Genomic DNA, 18,039 nt, shown 5'->3' on the forward strand with positions numbered 1-18,039 from the left:
AACTGCCGCATAACCTGCGACTGAGCTGCAACATCCTACTTGACCGATTGTCGTTCTTTTAACATTTGTTGCTCGTGTATATAATTCAATATACGTCAGAACTTGGCTTCATAGTGGCAAGATGGCACGCACCCAGAACTTCAATTTTGACGGATTGCGCAAAAATTGTCATATAAAATTTAATTTTCCATATGTCCAAGTATTTTGAATTCAATAACGTGTCTTTTAAAGTAACCGTAATATTTAAAAAAGTCGAAAACCAACAAATTTCGTCATTTAAACGAATCCACCGCCACTGATCGAACACTGGTCGACACTACTGATTCGTTGCTTCATTGTTTTTGAAAACAGCTACATTCGAAACTGATGTTTTGTTTTTAATCCACACATCAAGTATTTCAAAAAACAAACGACTCGGTGTATAAGTGTCTCTAGAGTTGCAAGGATTGTATGTAAGTTACTCAAGTATCGTAACCTATTTTAAGCTAACGTCCTTTTATGTCTAAGAAGATTTTTTCGAATTTTGATGCCGTGTGGCTGGCTTCAGTTGTCGCGTAATATGCCAAACATAATAGGCACGTGTTAGCTGTCTGCTTCAAAACACCGGGTTGCGCGCGCATTGTGTTGACAAGATGGCGATTGTTTCTTAGTTTCTCTGCCGGCGCTGCATAATATTGGCTTTCAAAATAAACAATTTTCAAACGGTTGTCAGTGCAAGTGTAGTATTCAGTAATCATGGACCCCAAAGAAGATGATGACAGTGATCGCGAAGATCCCCACGGTATGAATTACCTTCTCTACTATGTCCTTGTTACTTTTAATATTAACGTCAATCATTATTTCTTATTAAATACTAATTTAGATCAAGCGCAAGATTTTTTGCAAGGCTTGGAAGGTGCAGCATTTCAAAGTAGATTACCGTTTGAAAAATTGACATCTATTGAAGCTGCTTGTTTTCCTGACGTTTCTGATGGCCCAGCCCAAACTCAAAAAGTGTTTTTACATATTCGCAACCGATTGGTAAATTATATGTCATAACAATTATTATATTTCTACGTTTCAATTTCATAGGTAAATAAATATATTTTCAGCTGCAATTATGGTTAGAAAATCCAAAACTTCAATTGACCATTGAAAATGCTTTACCACAAATTGAACCACCATACAATAGTGACCCTTTATTGGTAAAACGAGTACATGCATTTTTAGAAAGACATGGGTTCATTAATTTTGGAACTTTCAAACGCCTTAAGGTAGATTACATATTAAACTGAATTATAATGATGCAGTAACTGTAATGTAATTTTACAATGGTTAATGATTAAACACCTGTTTTATTTTTAGCCAATACCTACCAAAAAACTTGGTAAAGTAATTGTCATTGGAGCTGGAATAGCTGGTTTAGCAGCGGCTCAACAAATGCAACAATTTGGCCTTGAAGTAGTAGTTGTAGAAGCAAGGGTGAGTGAAATCAAATTGAATAATAATCATTTCTTCAATGTAGTTTTATTGAACAATACAATTTTTACAGAACCGAGTTGGTGGACGCATCGCTACATTCAGAAAAAATAAATATGTTGCAGACTTAGGAGCTATGGTAGTAACTGGACTTGGAGGAAATCCTGTCACAGTTTTGAGTAAGCAAATAAACATGGAACTCCATAAAATAAAACAAAAGTGTCCTTTGTACGAGATGGATGGAAATGTAGTGAAAGAGGTTAAATTTAAAGAGGTAATAATATTTCATAATCATAGATTATGAAACTTAAATGACTTTTTATTGTAGGTTCCAAAAGACAAAGATGAAATGGTTGAAAGAGAGTTTAATAGACTACTAGAAGCTACATCTTACTTATCGCATCAACTAGATTTTAATTATGTTGGTGTTCCTGAGAAAGAAGGTACTTCTAGTGACAATAATCGACCTGTGTCTTTGGGTCAAGCCCTCGAATGGGTTATTCGGCTACAGGAACAAGGTGTCAAGCAACGACAAGTCAATCACTTTAATACAATAATTAAATATCAAAATAAACTCTTGGCCAATCAAAATAAGGTAACATATCCCAAAAGTGGTTTATATACATTAAAAACTAAGAAAAAATTTAAAATAAAAAATTATTTTAGTTATATGAAATACAAGAAATTATAAAGCAACTGAGTGAAGAATATAATGATAAAGCAGACAGTAAGCAGCCACTTGATGTAACAAAAGAATTTGTTCGTAGATCTAAGCTTAGAGATCTTCAAGCAATGTTTAAAGAATTTGATTCTTTGTTGGAAGAACAAGCTCAAATTGAAGTAAAACTTAAAGAGCTAGAATCATCACCTCCAAGGTAAATATAATAATAAAAAAAACTATGAATATTTGTGATGAAGAAAACATAATTTTAATTAATAATTATTTAGTGATGTGTACTTATCATCAAAGGATCGGCAAATTCTAGATTGGCATTTTGCTAATTTAGAATTTGCTAATGCAACTCCACTTTACAATCTTAGTTTAAAACACTGGGACCAGGATGACGACTTCGAATTTACAGGAAATCATCTGACAGGTAAAATTTATACATTTATATTTTATTTTACATTCCTCTTACTTGTGTTATTTCTCTCCTCATCCCGTTATTCATATTTATATTTATAAAGTAGGATTTTTTAGTAAAATTAAATTCAAACTTAATGAACCAAAGTTGATAAGATTTATTTTCATGTCAAATATCGATTTTCGTAAGAAATTATTCTTAAAGTGTGAACCATTTTTATAGACTAAATCAAGTCCATTCTTATTAAAAACATCCAACTAGTGCTGATAATTTTAAATCTGATACTATCAGAGAAAAATAAAATTAAATGCAAATACTTTATGCCAAGCAAACTATAAAAATATCATTAATTTTTTTTATTTTATGTTGAAGTAAGTTAAAAGACATGACATAAACCAGACTTGTTCACATGAAATTAAATCATATTCCACTTGTAAGAAATGATAGTACTATGATTGTATTGATTTGAGACTTTAGGGTACATATTTTAATCAAGGAGTTGTAAAACTTTCTTAATGTTAAATCAGTCTGAAAAGTTTGTTTTAAAAATGTGCTCTATATAATTTGTAGTGTACTCGTATACAAATATCTTGCTCGTGCTTCCGTTTGACTAAGTAAATATGATTACAAGTATGAGTTCCAGCATGAAACTATGCTCTGAAAGTTTAGAAGTTCGATAGAGCATAGGAGGGAATCCTGGAAGCTGAATGCGAAAGAGCTTGAAAATCCGCAAATATTAATTTAAGCTGCAACTATATACAATCAATAACATTGATCGATCAGTTTATCGAGACTTGCGCGAGGCTCGGTTCGCTGTGGCACATATGTTTTCGAGTGGCTATATGTATACGTTATATGCACGTATAGAATGCCGAGCATGAGGCAAAGTTCGACTAATCGCCCCATCAAAACTTAGCCAGCAACAAATCTCATTAACGGACGAGGTGGTAGTGGAGCTGTTGCCTCAACGACGAGATTAACGATCGGCAAAGTCCTGGTCAGGCTCTTCGCGCTTTGTACTCGCTGCGGCGCTCGCAGGGCCGTGAATCAAAATCGCGCTTGGCATTATCATATACACACACACATACTCATATAACACTATTTCGACGGCCGTTGCAGATTTGAACGCAAGCAATCCCGCGACAAATATTACCATAAACCGGTTAAAAGCCCCGAACATTGCTCGCGAGAAAATGCGAGACTATGCGTTATTTATCTCTTGCCAGGGAACCTGTTTTTCATTCTCAAATATATTTTTTTATACGTAAGGGTGAGTTGTGCGCTGCATCTCGGCAGCTCAGAGAACATAATAATAACGAGCCGAAATAATTAAAGCGCCAGGCCGTACTTAGCGAGGCGTAATTGCCCGTGACAAAATTGCTCCCATTATATGATCTGCTGCGCGAATCTCGCGTTACTCGGTGGCACAGCAACTTTCGTCGGCTGTATATTTTATAAAAATAATCCGATAATTAGGAGCGAATTACGCAGGCAAAAGCGTCTTTGAGCATTTCACAGCCAATTGGCGCTTGCGGATTACATTTCGCGCGATCATTTCTTCGTCGTGAACTTTGCCAGAGACCACTTGTACGAATATTCGTGAGAACAATCGCGCCGATTGATCTGCCTCCGAAAAATCGAGCCTAACAATTGTTCAATCGTAATCCATCCGTCGAAGGTAGCCGTAGCTTCCGGGCATTGACCGCACGCTCGCTGGATCGCTAAATCTCCAAAGCTTCATTACTGTCTATTCTTCTGCAATTGTGTAAAGTCCCACATAATCGTTCGTCTGAGCTGGGAGGTATAGGCTGCGGCGCGCAAGGCGAGATAGGCGCGAGTTCGAGAGAGAGAGAGAGAGAAGGAGATGCCTGGCCAGGATAAACGCGTGAATTATTCGCTCGATACTAGCTGCTAAGAGATCCGCTTTGCGTGTAGGCCATTAGGTACAACTGCGCGAGCAGCTACTCTGCCCAAGTCTGTGTGTGTGTGTGTGTGTGTCGAGGCTTCGTTTTTCGGACTTTATCGCGGGCTCTTATTAAAAAACGATCGCGCTTCGATCTCGGCGCGAACTGAATAAGTACGGCAGTGCTACTCGCGTTTGAGCCTCCCGAGCTTTATGTGTATAATCCGCGACGCGTCCAATCCTCTTTCTTTCTTCTTTTCTTTCCGTGCCTTTCTTCCTTCCTCCGTTTAGCTTTTTTATAATGGCATAGCTTTTGTGCTTTACTCGATGCATCTCTACTGATAATTTCACTTATGGCCTCTGTCTCGTTTGTCCGTAAGAATTTTATTTCTCTCTTTTTCACACGCCATAAGTGCAAAAGCGCATGCTATAGAATTAAGCCGGAAAAAATATCCAATAGGTAGTTTTATGGTAAATAGGAAAATTCTGCATGCTCATTCGATATCGCTATGCGTGGTAAATAAATATTATATGTAGAGCTCGAGCCATGCAACAGCATCACTCGAGTGAATATTCGTATAGACGCGCGTAAGCGTCGACAGGAAATCGTAAAAATGGTCCTGCGAATGGCCGGTGTAAAGTATGTGTTAACCGCTCGACGATTATGCGTTAGCTCTCGAGAGCGCGAGAAGGAAAAATGGAGTTTATCCAGGCAGCAGAGGCGACGCGCACCAGATAAAAAGAGAAAGAAAGTGAAGCTCGTCGTTATTTATACAAGCGGCCTATTATATAATATAAAACGAGTCGCGAATCGTTCGCAGCGATCTTCTCTCTCTCTCTCTCTGTATGGAAGTATGGAAGCTAGTGCAGCGCGACGACAATATATCCGAAGAATTCCAAATAAATACGGCGTCGCGTATAGCGCTCTAGTGCGCGTTAGGCGCGTTCCGTGCATATACATATGCAAGTATATACAGCGAGACTCACGAGGGCTTATTTCGTGCCAGGTAGATATCTGCGCGTGGCTGTTTACACACACGCATGCAGGCACACGTGTAGAAAGAGAGTCAGTCGATTGCCGCGGCTGTGCAGTTGCCGATTCAAGGGACACATGCGCACGCGTTAAGGTATTTGCATCCGCGTGAATCACAAGTTCTATCAAGCGAATACGTCTTGAAATTCAAAGGCCGATTCTTCTCGCGGCAGCAAAGCTTTTTGGATTTATCCTCTTTATACGTATGCACATATAGTATCTACTCAAACGAGAAAGAGTATAAGAGAGGGAGAGAGATGGACGCTGCGTGATTATCTAAGCGCGTGAGAAATGGATCGCAATTCGTTGTCCTCGCAGCTAAATATACTATACGTGCGATGTACATTATTCTGCAGAGCTGCGACGTTCGAGAGCGAGAAAGCCATAGGGAAGCCAGTTTGCGCACATTGAGTCGCGATCATGTATTATATACGTACTCGAATAACGAACTGTCGCGGCTTTCGGTGCAGTGCGAGAAATTTTCGTGGAAATTGAGAGCTGCGCTGCTGCGTGGATGCTGATATTGGTTAAATTACACTTTACTCACGCCACTGGCGTCGAAGCACGGCTTCGCTTTTGTACCTCCACTAGGCACCTTTGTCCTTAGCGCTGATGCTGCTATTCGATCTTTTATACATCACGCATTCGTCGACGACGAGAGGGCGGCGATTTGACGCGATCGTCACGTTTGCTCGTGTTCGCGCGAGCTTTCTTCAAACCATTTGTATCTGTGCTCCATTCGCGCGCGCTGTTAGTTATACTTAAATTCTAAATCCACTGCTCGCGCGTAGTTCGGCATCGATGCGAATCCACTTTTATCTGCATTTCAGGTTTTCACGACGAACGTTGAATTGCATTAATTATACGGATATGAGCGCTTGTCAGCGAGTATCAATATTAATTATCGAACTTCGGGTGATTCTTTTCTCTTTTCCTACATAAAACACACGAATAGTTCTAGTTCTTTGAAATATCCACTATTAAATATCTATTACCACCTGTTGAAAGAAATATTTCACTTTTTAAACGAGTTTTAGTTTTCCTCGCCTTGCGTTCTATTATTACCAGTGCTTATATTAAAATATACTTTTATTGTACGTCTTTACTTTTAACAAATTTTTTAGTGACAATGAATTTTGTTCATTAGTAATGGCTATGCACTGAAATGAATAATAAGTTCAACATTGGCATCGAGAACTCTAGCCATTAATTGTCCTTGTCGCGTGCCTGCGTAAGTGCGTTTTAACGAAAACACAAGTAGTTTCATGAAAAGACTGAGTAGTTAGGGAGGAAAAAGCACAAAATAAGAACTTGTATATGCTATTAAAAAGAAATGATCTCACATCGACGTTGTAGTTTTTGACAAGCTGCAAATTTTACTCTCTTCTCGGGAGACCTGAAATGCTGTAAATGCCAAGCCTTCGATGACGTGTTACACGAGAAGCTACGCGCGTAAATACGCCGCGAGCAACCTGTTAATTTGAAAGCTTTACTTGCGCTCTTTTATTTCAAATAAATCAAGCCACCTTTAATATTATAGTTGCTGCAGCTCATCCACGAACTTTGTCAACTTTAATTTTCGATGCTTGAGCTACAATTTTGTAACTGTTCTTAACGGCTCTTTAACGAACTACAATTTTGTAGTTTATTAAAATTGTTATTCGAAGAAACGTACAGAATTTCGTCCCAGCTCTACAATTTTGCGCATGAACCGTTCGCTTCATTGAGCATCTGAATGGGCTGTACGTGTGTGCATCCTTCTCGGAAACTCATGCGCGAATCGTATCGGGCTTACAAAGGAAAATTTTCGTCGTCGAAAATGTCTTTTTGCCTCGAGAGACAAAATACGTTGTGTTTACATGTAAAATGGGAGCGTCGCAGCATGATTAGATGGCATTTTAATTTTTTCACTTTGTCCTCGTTGTCGTCACCATCTCTGCACTGGCTCGTGAAAGAAAAGAGTGCATTAATAATTTTTCGTCCGAGCACAAGTCCCGTCGTGTGTCATGTCGCCATTGCCGTTAGCGACGCGCGGGCACTCCTCTATCTCTCTCTTTCTTGGCATTTTCTTTCTGTAAAGAAACTTTCTGACTCGTCTTTGTCGGTTAAATTTTTCACGACGTACGATACTACGTGCCTTCGAGCTAAAGAAGAGACAAGAGAGAAACTGCCTTGCTGTGCCAGTCTGAAAAAGGACCAAGGCAACCTAGTGTAGGTGACTCGATATGCAAACAGAAAATAGATATAGTTTTGGGTAGAAAAAGGAATATAAATGAGAAACAAGTCAATAAAATATAAAATTTATAAAAAAAAATGTAAACACCAAGTAATCATGAAAAAGGTAGGAATGTAAGACTGGCGCCACGCAGTTATCCACAATTAAGGGAACGCGAATTTGTATTATTTTTATATTCGTACGGTACCGGAATGCATCTCAAAATTAAGACTGGAAATTTGAAAAAAATAATGCCAAACATTAGTTCCAAGATTATTTTCTTTTTCATTCACCACGTGAGTTTACATCATCCAACTTGATTCTAAATTTTTGAGTCGAAGAAATTCTTGGTTTATATAGAACAATCAATTTTTCCTTTTCTGCATTTTTTCTCAAATTTTTTATCTTTGACATTAAAACTAAGCAGATAGAGATAGATACGTAGGCACATCAGTATAACTTCTTTAGTGTGAGCTGCTTTGTTATCCTATTGGACATGGCCTATACGTGCCGTCGTACAATATGCATGTGTATCGTATGGTACATAAACACGCAAAGTATGTATATACACATAACATAGCAAAAAGCCACGTGGAACATGTGTATTCTCTTTGTATGTATCCTTTTCAGCGGCTTCTTTCCTTTCTCTCTCCATCTCTCTCGTTATATCTCTCATTCTATGTTTGGGCTTATGTATATACCTGCCTGAAAACTTTTTCTCGGCTCCATACATCTTGTACATATTGTACAGTAGACTCGAATGCACATATATACACACACACACACACACACACACACACACATAAGCCACGGTCCATACTAGCTGAGTGTTTTGCAATCAAGAATCCACGTGAGAATGCCCGGATGTATACGTGCATGCGTGCGTAAGTACCAAAGACAGAAGCTGCCGCCGCAGCTTTGCTTTCAATTTGTGCCTGGCCTGTATACGTCGTCGACGTTGTTGTCGTCGTCGTTGTGCCGCTTCTTCTTCTTCTTCTTCTGCAGGCGCGGGCTTTTTGTCTGCATGGCGCACGCCATGTAATGCAGCTCACACGACGAGCGATATATAGCCGCAGCCGACGAATCAGAAGGAAAAGTAATGTATGTGCGCGATGAAAGAATGCCACTCGCGAGAGCAGTGATATTACACGCGCAGTCCCTATAGGTACACATCCGAACAGAGTGAGAGAGACAGAAAGAGCAAGTCACCGCAGTCAGCGCAGCCACGCGGCACAGAAGCCAACAGAATCGCGGGCTTGATGAGAATTAGCTTAACTTTATTATGATTGAGCATATGGGACGTGCGCGACATGGAATTTCGCTGGTATTTTTGTTGGCTCCAATGCCAACGACACGGCGGCCTGGTGCGGCGCAACTCTTTTTTTGCAGCCGTGCCGTTTAATACCAATACCGCTCGCATGCACACACGCACAAACATTCTGCCAACTGGCAGATTTTTATTTTTTTTATCGTCCAAATCTCGCGCTGGACAGGTGTATCAGGCCACGTGACGTTTTTCCTTTTTTTCATAGTCCAGTGCAAAAGCCAAGTTTTGCGAGCTTTGATTTTGACCAATCAACATTTATCTTCATCATATACAAATGAAGCTTGGTGACGGATTTCGATTGATGAATAATGGCCATAGTATAGCAATGGGTACGTTGCAAAACGTTAGAAAATTTAGTCGGCTCAACTTCTAACGAGACAAATTTATTATTTTTCAATTAGAAATATATTTTTAACAAGTATGCTTTTGTGTTGAATTAATTTACATAAATATCAACTTTTAAGAGTCAGAAATTTTACGCGAGGTTCTTTCGATTCTATGTCTTTTTTGATAGTCCGTTTTTAATATTACCGCGCAGAGGTGTATCAACATAAAACGAGGCCAATGCAAAAGCAACAAATAATTTGAGCCGCTAAAGTTTACTTTTTCATAATTAGCATTATCATTCCCATCTTACAAAAGAGTCAAAAGGTTGTGAAAACAAAAATTCTACGAACTGTGATGCTCATTTTACGCTACAATAAGTACAAGCTAGGTACTCATCATTACGCTCGTACAATTTTTACAGTTTGCTAGTTATGGTCAAAAAAGCACATTTCAACTCAACCCGAAATGCAGACATTATGATAATGTTCAAATGCGCACTGCTCTAGCGACAGTACTTACTGTTTTCTCTCTATAATAATTTATACTCTTATGTAAAGGATCTAGTTTTTCATGCAACCTTAACTATCTTATAATTCCGTTCTCATTTTTACTCTCTTCGCTGAATTCTTTCAACTGTATTTTTATGATAATTTTAACTTAAATCATTATTTGCCAATCAATCTCCATTGAAATATTAAAAACATTGATTTTCACGATCTTAGAATCCCGCGTTCATTTACAAAATTGATAAAATAAAAGCCGTATATATTTGCATTTGCGAAAAATGTAGAATTATCCAAAATTTAAAAATCATTTCATTCCTTTTATTTCTTTAAGATATTGATATCTGTATGTTACAAAACTATTATTTAGTATATTAAAAAATATTAATTGAAATGACAAAATGAATTGCAATTTGTTGAATAGTTATTTCATTTTTTTAGTTGTTGAGCATAATAATCGAAAAGTCGTTTATAGGAGCCTCGAGGAGAGGGACTTTTTTATTCGATATCCTTTGTGTCTATATCCATTATTTTGTCTCGAGGCGACACTTGGAAAATACCATTATCATCCGTGTGTGACCGCTGCATCGTTTCTCTGGTGATCAAGTTTTCTTTTGGCTTTTGAAGTAGACCATCCCTCTCGATAACATGTGACATTTAACTTTGAACTTTTTCCCTACCCATAGTTGCCACGTTTTACAACAACTTTTTAACATTTTTTTGGTATTGTTTTTTTTTCGAAGGACCTGAACTTATTTTCTATTTTTTTATTTCCATTGAAACCATTTGAATTAATTCATAAAAAATAATATTTGACTGTTATAAACATTTTTTATCAAAACTCACTATCATAAGTTATGATATTGACCTATGATATTAAGAGTAAAAAAAAATTACAACTCATCCATCGTTCAAGCTTTGTTTACTGAGTAGAAGACGTTGGGCTACTTGACTTATCACAGAAAAAAGTTTCTTTCTTTTTACAGTCATGCATTCGTTTTGAAAAATGTCTGCCTAACTTCAACTACTTATCGTATACATGTACAAATTATCCATAAAGTAGCTTTCTGAGAAAGATGGATTTTATTATTGCTCAAAATGTACGTGCTTTCTTAGTTTTTCATAAACTTTACTCCCATTCAATCATAACGAAAAAACTTGTATCTACCCTTCTGACCATAAGATAGAGCTGAAAAAGTTGTATATTTTTGTCGAACTTATTTTTTCTACACTGCACTCCAATAAAGTTAACACATATAATCAAGGAAAACATTCCCTTTAAATTTTATGATGCGAAAGCAAGTATATCATGTAGATATTTACGCTCAGCGTTCACCGATATTACTTTTCCATCAAATCTTATGAGAGGCGTTAAAATTCTTAGCTGTATGTGTACAAAATAAATAATAATATAGTTTGCAAAGTAGCAAATTATCTTTTGTGCTGCCAGATAATTAGTCTCGCGTTTTTAAACTACACTTTTGCAAATGTAACATTGTATACAATTTTGTGACGATATTTAGTACTAAGCTGACCTCTATATGGTTGTGTAAACAATCAATTTGCCGATCTTTGAATGTTTCTGGTACATTGCATATCTTTCATATAAAATTTGACGCTTCAGATACAGTTTTACAGAAAAAAGTTTGAGCATATGCGTCAGCTCGAAAATGATAACTCATGATGGTTAAAGATGATTCTGTTTTCCATGTAGCGTTTAAATAGAAACGAAATTCGATGAAGGCAAATTACAGTGTACAACCACAAGTATTTGCTGAATATAAACCTAACAAATGATTATTATTTTTTCCCTTCGTCCACGCGTGGCGTTGCATTTTCATTTTCAAAGACAAGCAAGCTACTGGTTTGGCGCGTGAAAGTGCCTGCATAAACGATTTTCGATATCTCATCCGTGCAGACTGTGCGATGTTTACGTAATGTCCCGGAATTTACACTTATGAGAAACCGCAATTTTCTGTTATCTTTTTTAAAGGGAACACCGAGTAAAATAATCTCCACAAATTTTTTTTAATGTATTCAGTTTCTCTAATAAAAGTGAAGAATACATTAATAGAGGGCAAAGGGAAAAAGGGGGAGGGGCGAGGGGCATATCCTCCATCCGCAACTTATTTTTATAACCGAACCCAAACCACATCGTTCCAAAAAGTGTTACTGAAGGCAATTGAGAGTTACAATAATTGTAACTTTGTCTATTTCGTGATCGAATTCACTGCTTAATGTGCGTGCCCGTGTGAGTCACCGTCTCAGCGATTTAGACTGCACTATCTACTGGGTCTACATATAGTAGTGAGCATTAGCGCAAAGACAATGAAAATCAATATGAAAAGTTCGCAAAACAACTTATTCTTTTTAACAGCTTTACCATTGCTATAGTGTTGAGACTCGCAAAATAGCTGTAACTTCATCGTTGCTTACTCCTAGAATTCAAATTACAGTTTTTTTATGTATTCTCAATCAGGATACTGTGCAATCAAAACTTTCTTCAGTATGTTGAAAAGAAATAGTTTAAAAAAGTTAAATCTAGCGCCATGTAGTTCCATATCAGTTTTATAGTTGAAATGGCTGTTTTGAATAAGAATAAAATCGGGTATATATACCAATACATATGACATTTGCGCACTACAGTTCGTTTTATTAAACTTTTTCAATACTATTTTTCCATGTTATATGGTCGCCAAAACTACGCAATTGACTGTAAAAAAAGTAACGAAGCTTCAATCTCATAAAGATAATTGAATTGAGGCGCACCAATAGCAGAAAATATTTCGATCTGTGTGTGCATACAGAAACATCTATCGTAAAGAAAGGCTACAATGACAATTCATTGAAATCTTTCAAACCCTCTTTATAAAAAAGTCATATATGTATGTACCCAGTAGGAAATAATGTCCTCTGCTACGTACTTCAACAGTTTTCGTCTTGAGCTCGATGTAAACTTCGAACCGAGATTTACGTCAACCGATAACTTTTTAGCACTGTAAAATAAAAAAAAAGGATTTTAAGCTATAGATTACTATTCTTTTCTTTGGATCGTCTATTTTAATAAGAAATCGCTGTTCAGATGTGCATAGCTTCAATTTCCTTTTTTTTTATATGAGCTTCAATTTCTTCACAATACTAATACGTACACGTTTCGGTAGGAGGTCATGAATCAATCTTCGTTACAAAAGATCGTCATCGTGTTGCATGGCGAACGCGTAATATCGTTTATGTTATTCTCTCATTGTTCTTTGTAGTATAAATATTGGTACTCGCTTTTATCTTTCGAAATTCTTGGTTGAATGAGACACGCAGGTCTGTCGCATGTTTTGTTCGCTACGAGAATGGAGAATTGCGTCGCATGCACTGACACTGGAATTTTCTTTATATCGTCTGCCTTTATGACAGTTGATTATTAGTTGCGTGCGTATACCGCTCGCAGCTTTTTCACTTACAGCACCTAACTCGGTAGACGCATTAAAGCATATTGTATGTACGGGAGTTTTATAATGCGCATACGTTTGATATCTAAAACCAATTGCCTTTCTGTCTCGTCGAAGTTAAAGCAGAAAAGAAACGACGCGCTTGCCATCTCTCGCTCGTGAAAGACGGAGAAAGAGAGAGAGCCTTATTTTCTTCCTCGACGCAGAAAAGACAAGCGTGTTTGGAACGGTACCTCTATACCAAGTCAGTCGCTGTGAAAACGACAGCAAAACGAGGAGGAGAAAAGGAAGTGGATGTGTGTAGCGTGTAATATAGGAAATAGGTATACGCGAGAAGAGCCACGCGATCTACAAGGAAGATCGACTTTCGCAAATCATGCGTAAGACACTGGAGTACTCGAAAGCTCGTTTTCCATTCGTTGAAGATGCTTGCACTACTGCCCTGCTGTGAACAAGATTATACAGCCGAACTGATATTGGATTTGAAGCACTGAAATTAGATGCCAATGGGCTATTTTGTTGAATTTTAAACCAATGTAAAATGGTATTTTCACCCCTGCTTTTTTCTTCAAAAATATTGTAAAAGTGTTTTCGTGAAATTTGCATCATTTTGCAAACACTGCTAAATCTTTCAAAGATTGAAAAAGTGTAAGATATGTTAATTTATTTCGAGGTATAATTATTCACAATAAAATTCAAGCCGGTTCAAATAACCATAAGTTTTATAAAGTCTCAATATTAAATGATGCTAGCGTAGTTGAGGTCATCGATCCGATGCTTTTCATGTTCCTTCAATTCTCCCTTCGTTCAATTGTCGAAACGATCGCAAGAAGCCACAAGACTTTTTCAATTTCCCCGTTCTTCTTTTCCTTCGAGGGATTCTAGCCAATGCCGCTGGCTTTGCACTCCCACATACACACATGCGCGCACGCGTATATGCCATGTTACATGCTTCACATCGATACGCATTCGCGTACACCTGCTGCACCGTACAAAGCTCTTTAAGCTCACGTCGCTTTTATGTATGTGTTGTACTGTATAGGTATATAAAAAAATGTTCAATTGACCAAGCGGTTTTCTTCGCCCGGGCATCTTCTTTCTCTGATCGCGAGAGCAGCTCGGAACATCAAGTCAATTTTCTGTACAGCTGAGCCAGCTCTCATGTTCGAGGTAATCGCGACGATGTAAACAGCTCTAAAGGAAAATTTTTCCTTTATAGATCAAAAATAGTAAGCTCACATCTCCCATAGAATACTTACTAGCAGTTCTTTTTTGGCTATTTTTTACTTCGCATCAGTGCAACAGCAGCAGCAGCAGCAACGACGGGGTTACCACCACGCAAAAGTGTACAATTTTCCGTTTCACTACTTTTACCTGGAGTATTTGTATTTTTGCTTTGAATGCTGTTTTTATTCGTCAGTAGGCTGTGCCACGCTGCATCCACTCCCGCAGTCGTACTCGGTAAATACATATATACTTGCAAAAACTTTATTCTTTCGACGCTCATGTTTAAAATGCGAAAGATGAAAAATGAGAAATAGAGTGCATAGGAATGTATACAGCAGAGTAGGAGCTCCCGCAACACACCCACACATTTACACGTGCACAAAGTAAGATTTTTGACACGCGTGGTTAACCGCCAATGCGCTCAAGTATAAGTGCAGGGCTTCTGCAGACGTCGATGTCGTTCAAGTTCGTTTGACATTTTATATGTAACGTGTATAATAGCGTAGCACACGTACACACACGTACGCACTCATCGAAGCAGTGGATTTTTTTATCGCATTGTTTCATCTCTCTCCCTTTTTTTTTCTTTGACTCTGGTCTTTTGGAGATCTTTCATTTGCTGCGTGCAACTTGCAATCGGTATATACGAAGAAAATACCTTTGCCCACGCGGTTGTAATTAAAGATCAAGCGGACAGCTTCTGCTTGGCTTTTGAGGTTGACAGCGCTGTATATATGTGCAGCTTGTGTGTACGTGGAGAAAAAAAAACAAAAGCGGCAAAATGATTTTCTTTATTTTTCGTTCTCCTTTCTGTTAGTCGTTACTGCCGCTGCAATTAACGTCAGTTACCGGAAGATAATGGCACTGCGATTAATTGAAATTAATTTACGCTTTGAAAATATCAACGAAATTGTATCAATAAAATTACGTTTCAGTTTAAAATTTATAATGGAATTAATTGTCGAAATAATAAATAAAAATGAAGCAAAGGTATTTGGTCAATGAATAGGTCAACGTGAATACGCAGTTATGCATCTAAAATCTTCTTTGATAATGGAAAAGGGGATCGATATTTTCAAAAGTTCACGACAAAGACTGGCAGTGATCTTATGAATACGGGTATGAAAAAAACTCTTTCTCTCTTTCTTTCTCATATTATGCAGCAGGAGATTGACTTCGCACACTCGCATAGGTGGGCATGTGCAATGTATATATCTCAACGCCGCGAGGTTTAAAAGCATCAGCGCCTTCTTGCAGGAGGTGCATGTGCATGCGGTATATGTGTTACCGCAGTAGCAGCTTGCAGCTCGTATAAAAGGAAGGAATAAAAGCATCGCGTCGGTGTAACGGAGTCGCGCGTCTGTGTGTGTGTGTGGGTGTGCAAGCTCGATGCTGTCGAAACGTGCGTTTTGTCATTGGTCGGGTAAAAGTATAAACGTTGCGCAGCAACGGAGCAGCAGTCCAGAAACGCGCAAAAGAGCTGGACTATTGAAATTGATCGTGCAGCCCTCGCCTTGTTGTATACATGTATATGGGCGTCCGCATACAGTGAAGTCAGGATGTGTAAGTGCAGTGTGCTTGCGCCGCTGCCCGTGTGTGTGTGCCCGTGTGTGTGTGTGTGTGTGTGTGTAAGGTATGGTACGTGCACAGCATATGAGCAGCGAGTCGAGCTGAACACGTAGAATAGAGCTGAGCAAGCTATAAGGTATCGAAAGCTAAGGCCACTATAGTCGCTCGGCTGTGCGGAGCTGGAGCGGAGCTCGCTGTGTGCTCAAAGAGGGCACAGTCTATGTACAAGCCAGTGCGACTCGACTCAAGAGGCGCAACACGTTTCCCTTTTCGAATAATAAATGCCGAGACGATATGTGTATATAGAGCTAATAGTAGCAGTATTACACGTGAAATGTATACGCCGTAAATCAGACGCGTAACGTACGTGTGGATATGTGCATTTGGAGCGACGACGGCCTGCCTGAGCCTTTGCCGGCGACTACGTACCCGCTATACTTGCATTTTTTCTCTTCTCCCTCTCTCTTTTTCTCTCTCTCTTTCTCCTCTTTCTGTGCGTAGATTTGCACGCGTATGTGTATAGGGCATATGTAATGTATGCGCGAGTGTGTGTTTGGCTCATTCGTGCGCGCATTTCTCAAGAGGATATTTTCTCTTTGAAGCTTTTCTAGCGCGCTTGCTCGGTGTAGGCGTGCAGTACTCTTTGGTAGCCAATTTTTGCCGAGCTATACAAGCTGGGCGCGTTAGACGCTTTAGGACGTACGGTCTTTAAATTCGGTGCCTCGCTACGCGGTATAATTTCCATGGGCGAAAGGTAAAGTGTACTGTACTTTTGACTCGGCTATATTTTCTGTATACGTGGCTGCCAGACGACACGCAGCGACTCTTTAATAATAAACCAACTGCGCGCAAAGCCATTGTGTAAAATTCCAATTTTTTTTTTGGGCTTAATAAAGCTCTCTTTCTATTTCTCCCTCTCTTTCGAGGAAGCTCGAATAAGAATAGAACTTAGTAATATCCTAGCGGCAAATGTTGAATCGTTAAAGTTAAACTCCAAGTACAGAAACGACCGAGTAATTATTGCTACGTTCGAGTAATCTTGTTTGTTTTCTTAACAATGGAATTGTTAATATGTCCGTGCAAGTATTGATTGTAACGCCGAGTGCGGTACTGCTCGAGAGCAGTGATAAGGTCCTAAAGGCTTTACAATCGATTCTCCCGACATTACGAAGATATACAATAATTATCACTTTGCCAAGACAAATAGCCAAGACTAATTGTAACGACTCGTACTATACAGTCTTGGTAGAGCTTTTCTTTCGACGTAGCAGCGGTAATCGCTCATCTTTGCACGAGAAGATGTTGGGTTCGAAGAAAAAAGCTGTACAGCTGCAAGTAAAAATTGCTACCTCCTGACGCGAAAATCTCTCGCTTTCTTGTGCTTTGCTCTTTCCGGTAATTGGTTGGAGTCGAGCAGCGCCATATTACATATACTTGGGCCCGTAATGACGACGAGTCTATAATTGCTGTGTAGTTTGTCCATTACCAGCGCGAGCTTGTCGCAAGCTTTACCGTATGTCGGACGCGTCTCACGTGGAACGTACGACGTATGTCACATGCACACATTGTCACGGCTACGGCGTATTTATAAACTTATTGGAAATATGCAACAATGACGCAGCCCCGTAAACTTAATTTAATATCCAAACTGACGCGCTCGACTCTTGTTACAACGCCTTATTAATTTCCAACGCTTCAACTTTTTGCTCTCGATTGTATTTTCTTTCTCTTATTTTCCCTTGTGTAACCTCGTTACACCTTCTTCGAAACAACGAGGATAATTAAAGGTTCGAATCGGGTTCAATTGAAACATTATTCCAAAATCATCGAGTCGTGTGTTGATGCATAGAAAAAAAGCTCTTACGTAAGCTGCATGGCCATATATAATATTCCGGGCTTTTTCGCTCGCTTCCTCGCAAAACATTATTATTCCAGCTTTTGCGAATAAA

General features: G+C 38.6%; 1 protein-coding gene across 3 annotated transcripts in view; it reads left to right on the plus strand.

The window, feature by feature from the left end:
• Positions 1 to 128: 128 nt before the first annotated feature.
• LOC106658470 (lysine-specific histone demethylase 1A) overlaps positions 129 to 18,039 on the plus strand; it is a 192,711-nt gene continuing 174,800 nt past the window's right edge. Inside the window, exons 1-9 of one of the 3 annotated variants that reach the window (XM_023463205.1) lie at positions 129 to 452; positions 511 to 781; positions 863 to 1,020; positions 1,092 to 1,253; positions 1,345 to 1,461; positions 1,532 to 1,732; positions 1,787 to 2,053; positions 2,125 to 2,333; positions 2,407 to 2,555. In XM_023463205.1, the coding sequence (XP_023318973.1) occupies positions 736 to 781; positions 863 to 1,020; positions 1,092 to 1,253; positions 1,345 to 1,461; positions 1,532 to 1,732; positions 1,787 to 2,053; positions 2,125 to 2,333; positions 2,407 to 2,555 (1,309 nt within the window). In that variant the 5' untranslated portion in view covers positions 129 to 452; positions 511 to 735. The remainder of the gene's footprint in view (positions 453 to 510; positions 782 to 862; positions 1,021 to 1,091; positions 1,254 to 1,344; positions 1,462 to 1,531; positions 1,733 to 1,786; positions 2,054 to 2,124; positions 2,334 to 2,406; positions 2,556 to 18,039) is intronic. The other 2 variants (XM_023463206.1, XM_023463207.1) reach the window with 2 other exon arrangements.

Source organism: Trichogramma pretiosum, unplaced genomic scaffold (assembly GCF_000599845.2).
Source record: "Trichogramma pretiosum strain Unisexual culture from Peru unplaced genomic scaffold, Tpre_2.0 scaffold28, whole genome shotgun sequence".
Lineage (NCBI taxonomy): Eukaryota > Metazoa > Arthropoda > Insecta > Hymenoptera > Trichogrammatidae > Trichogramma > Trichogramma pretiosum.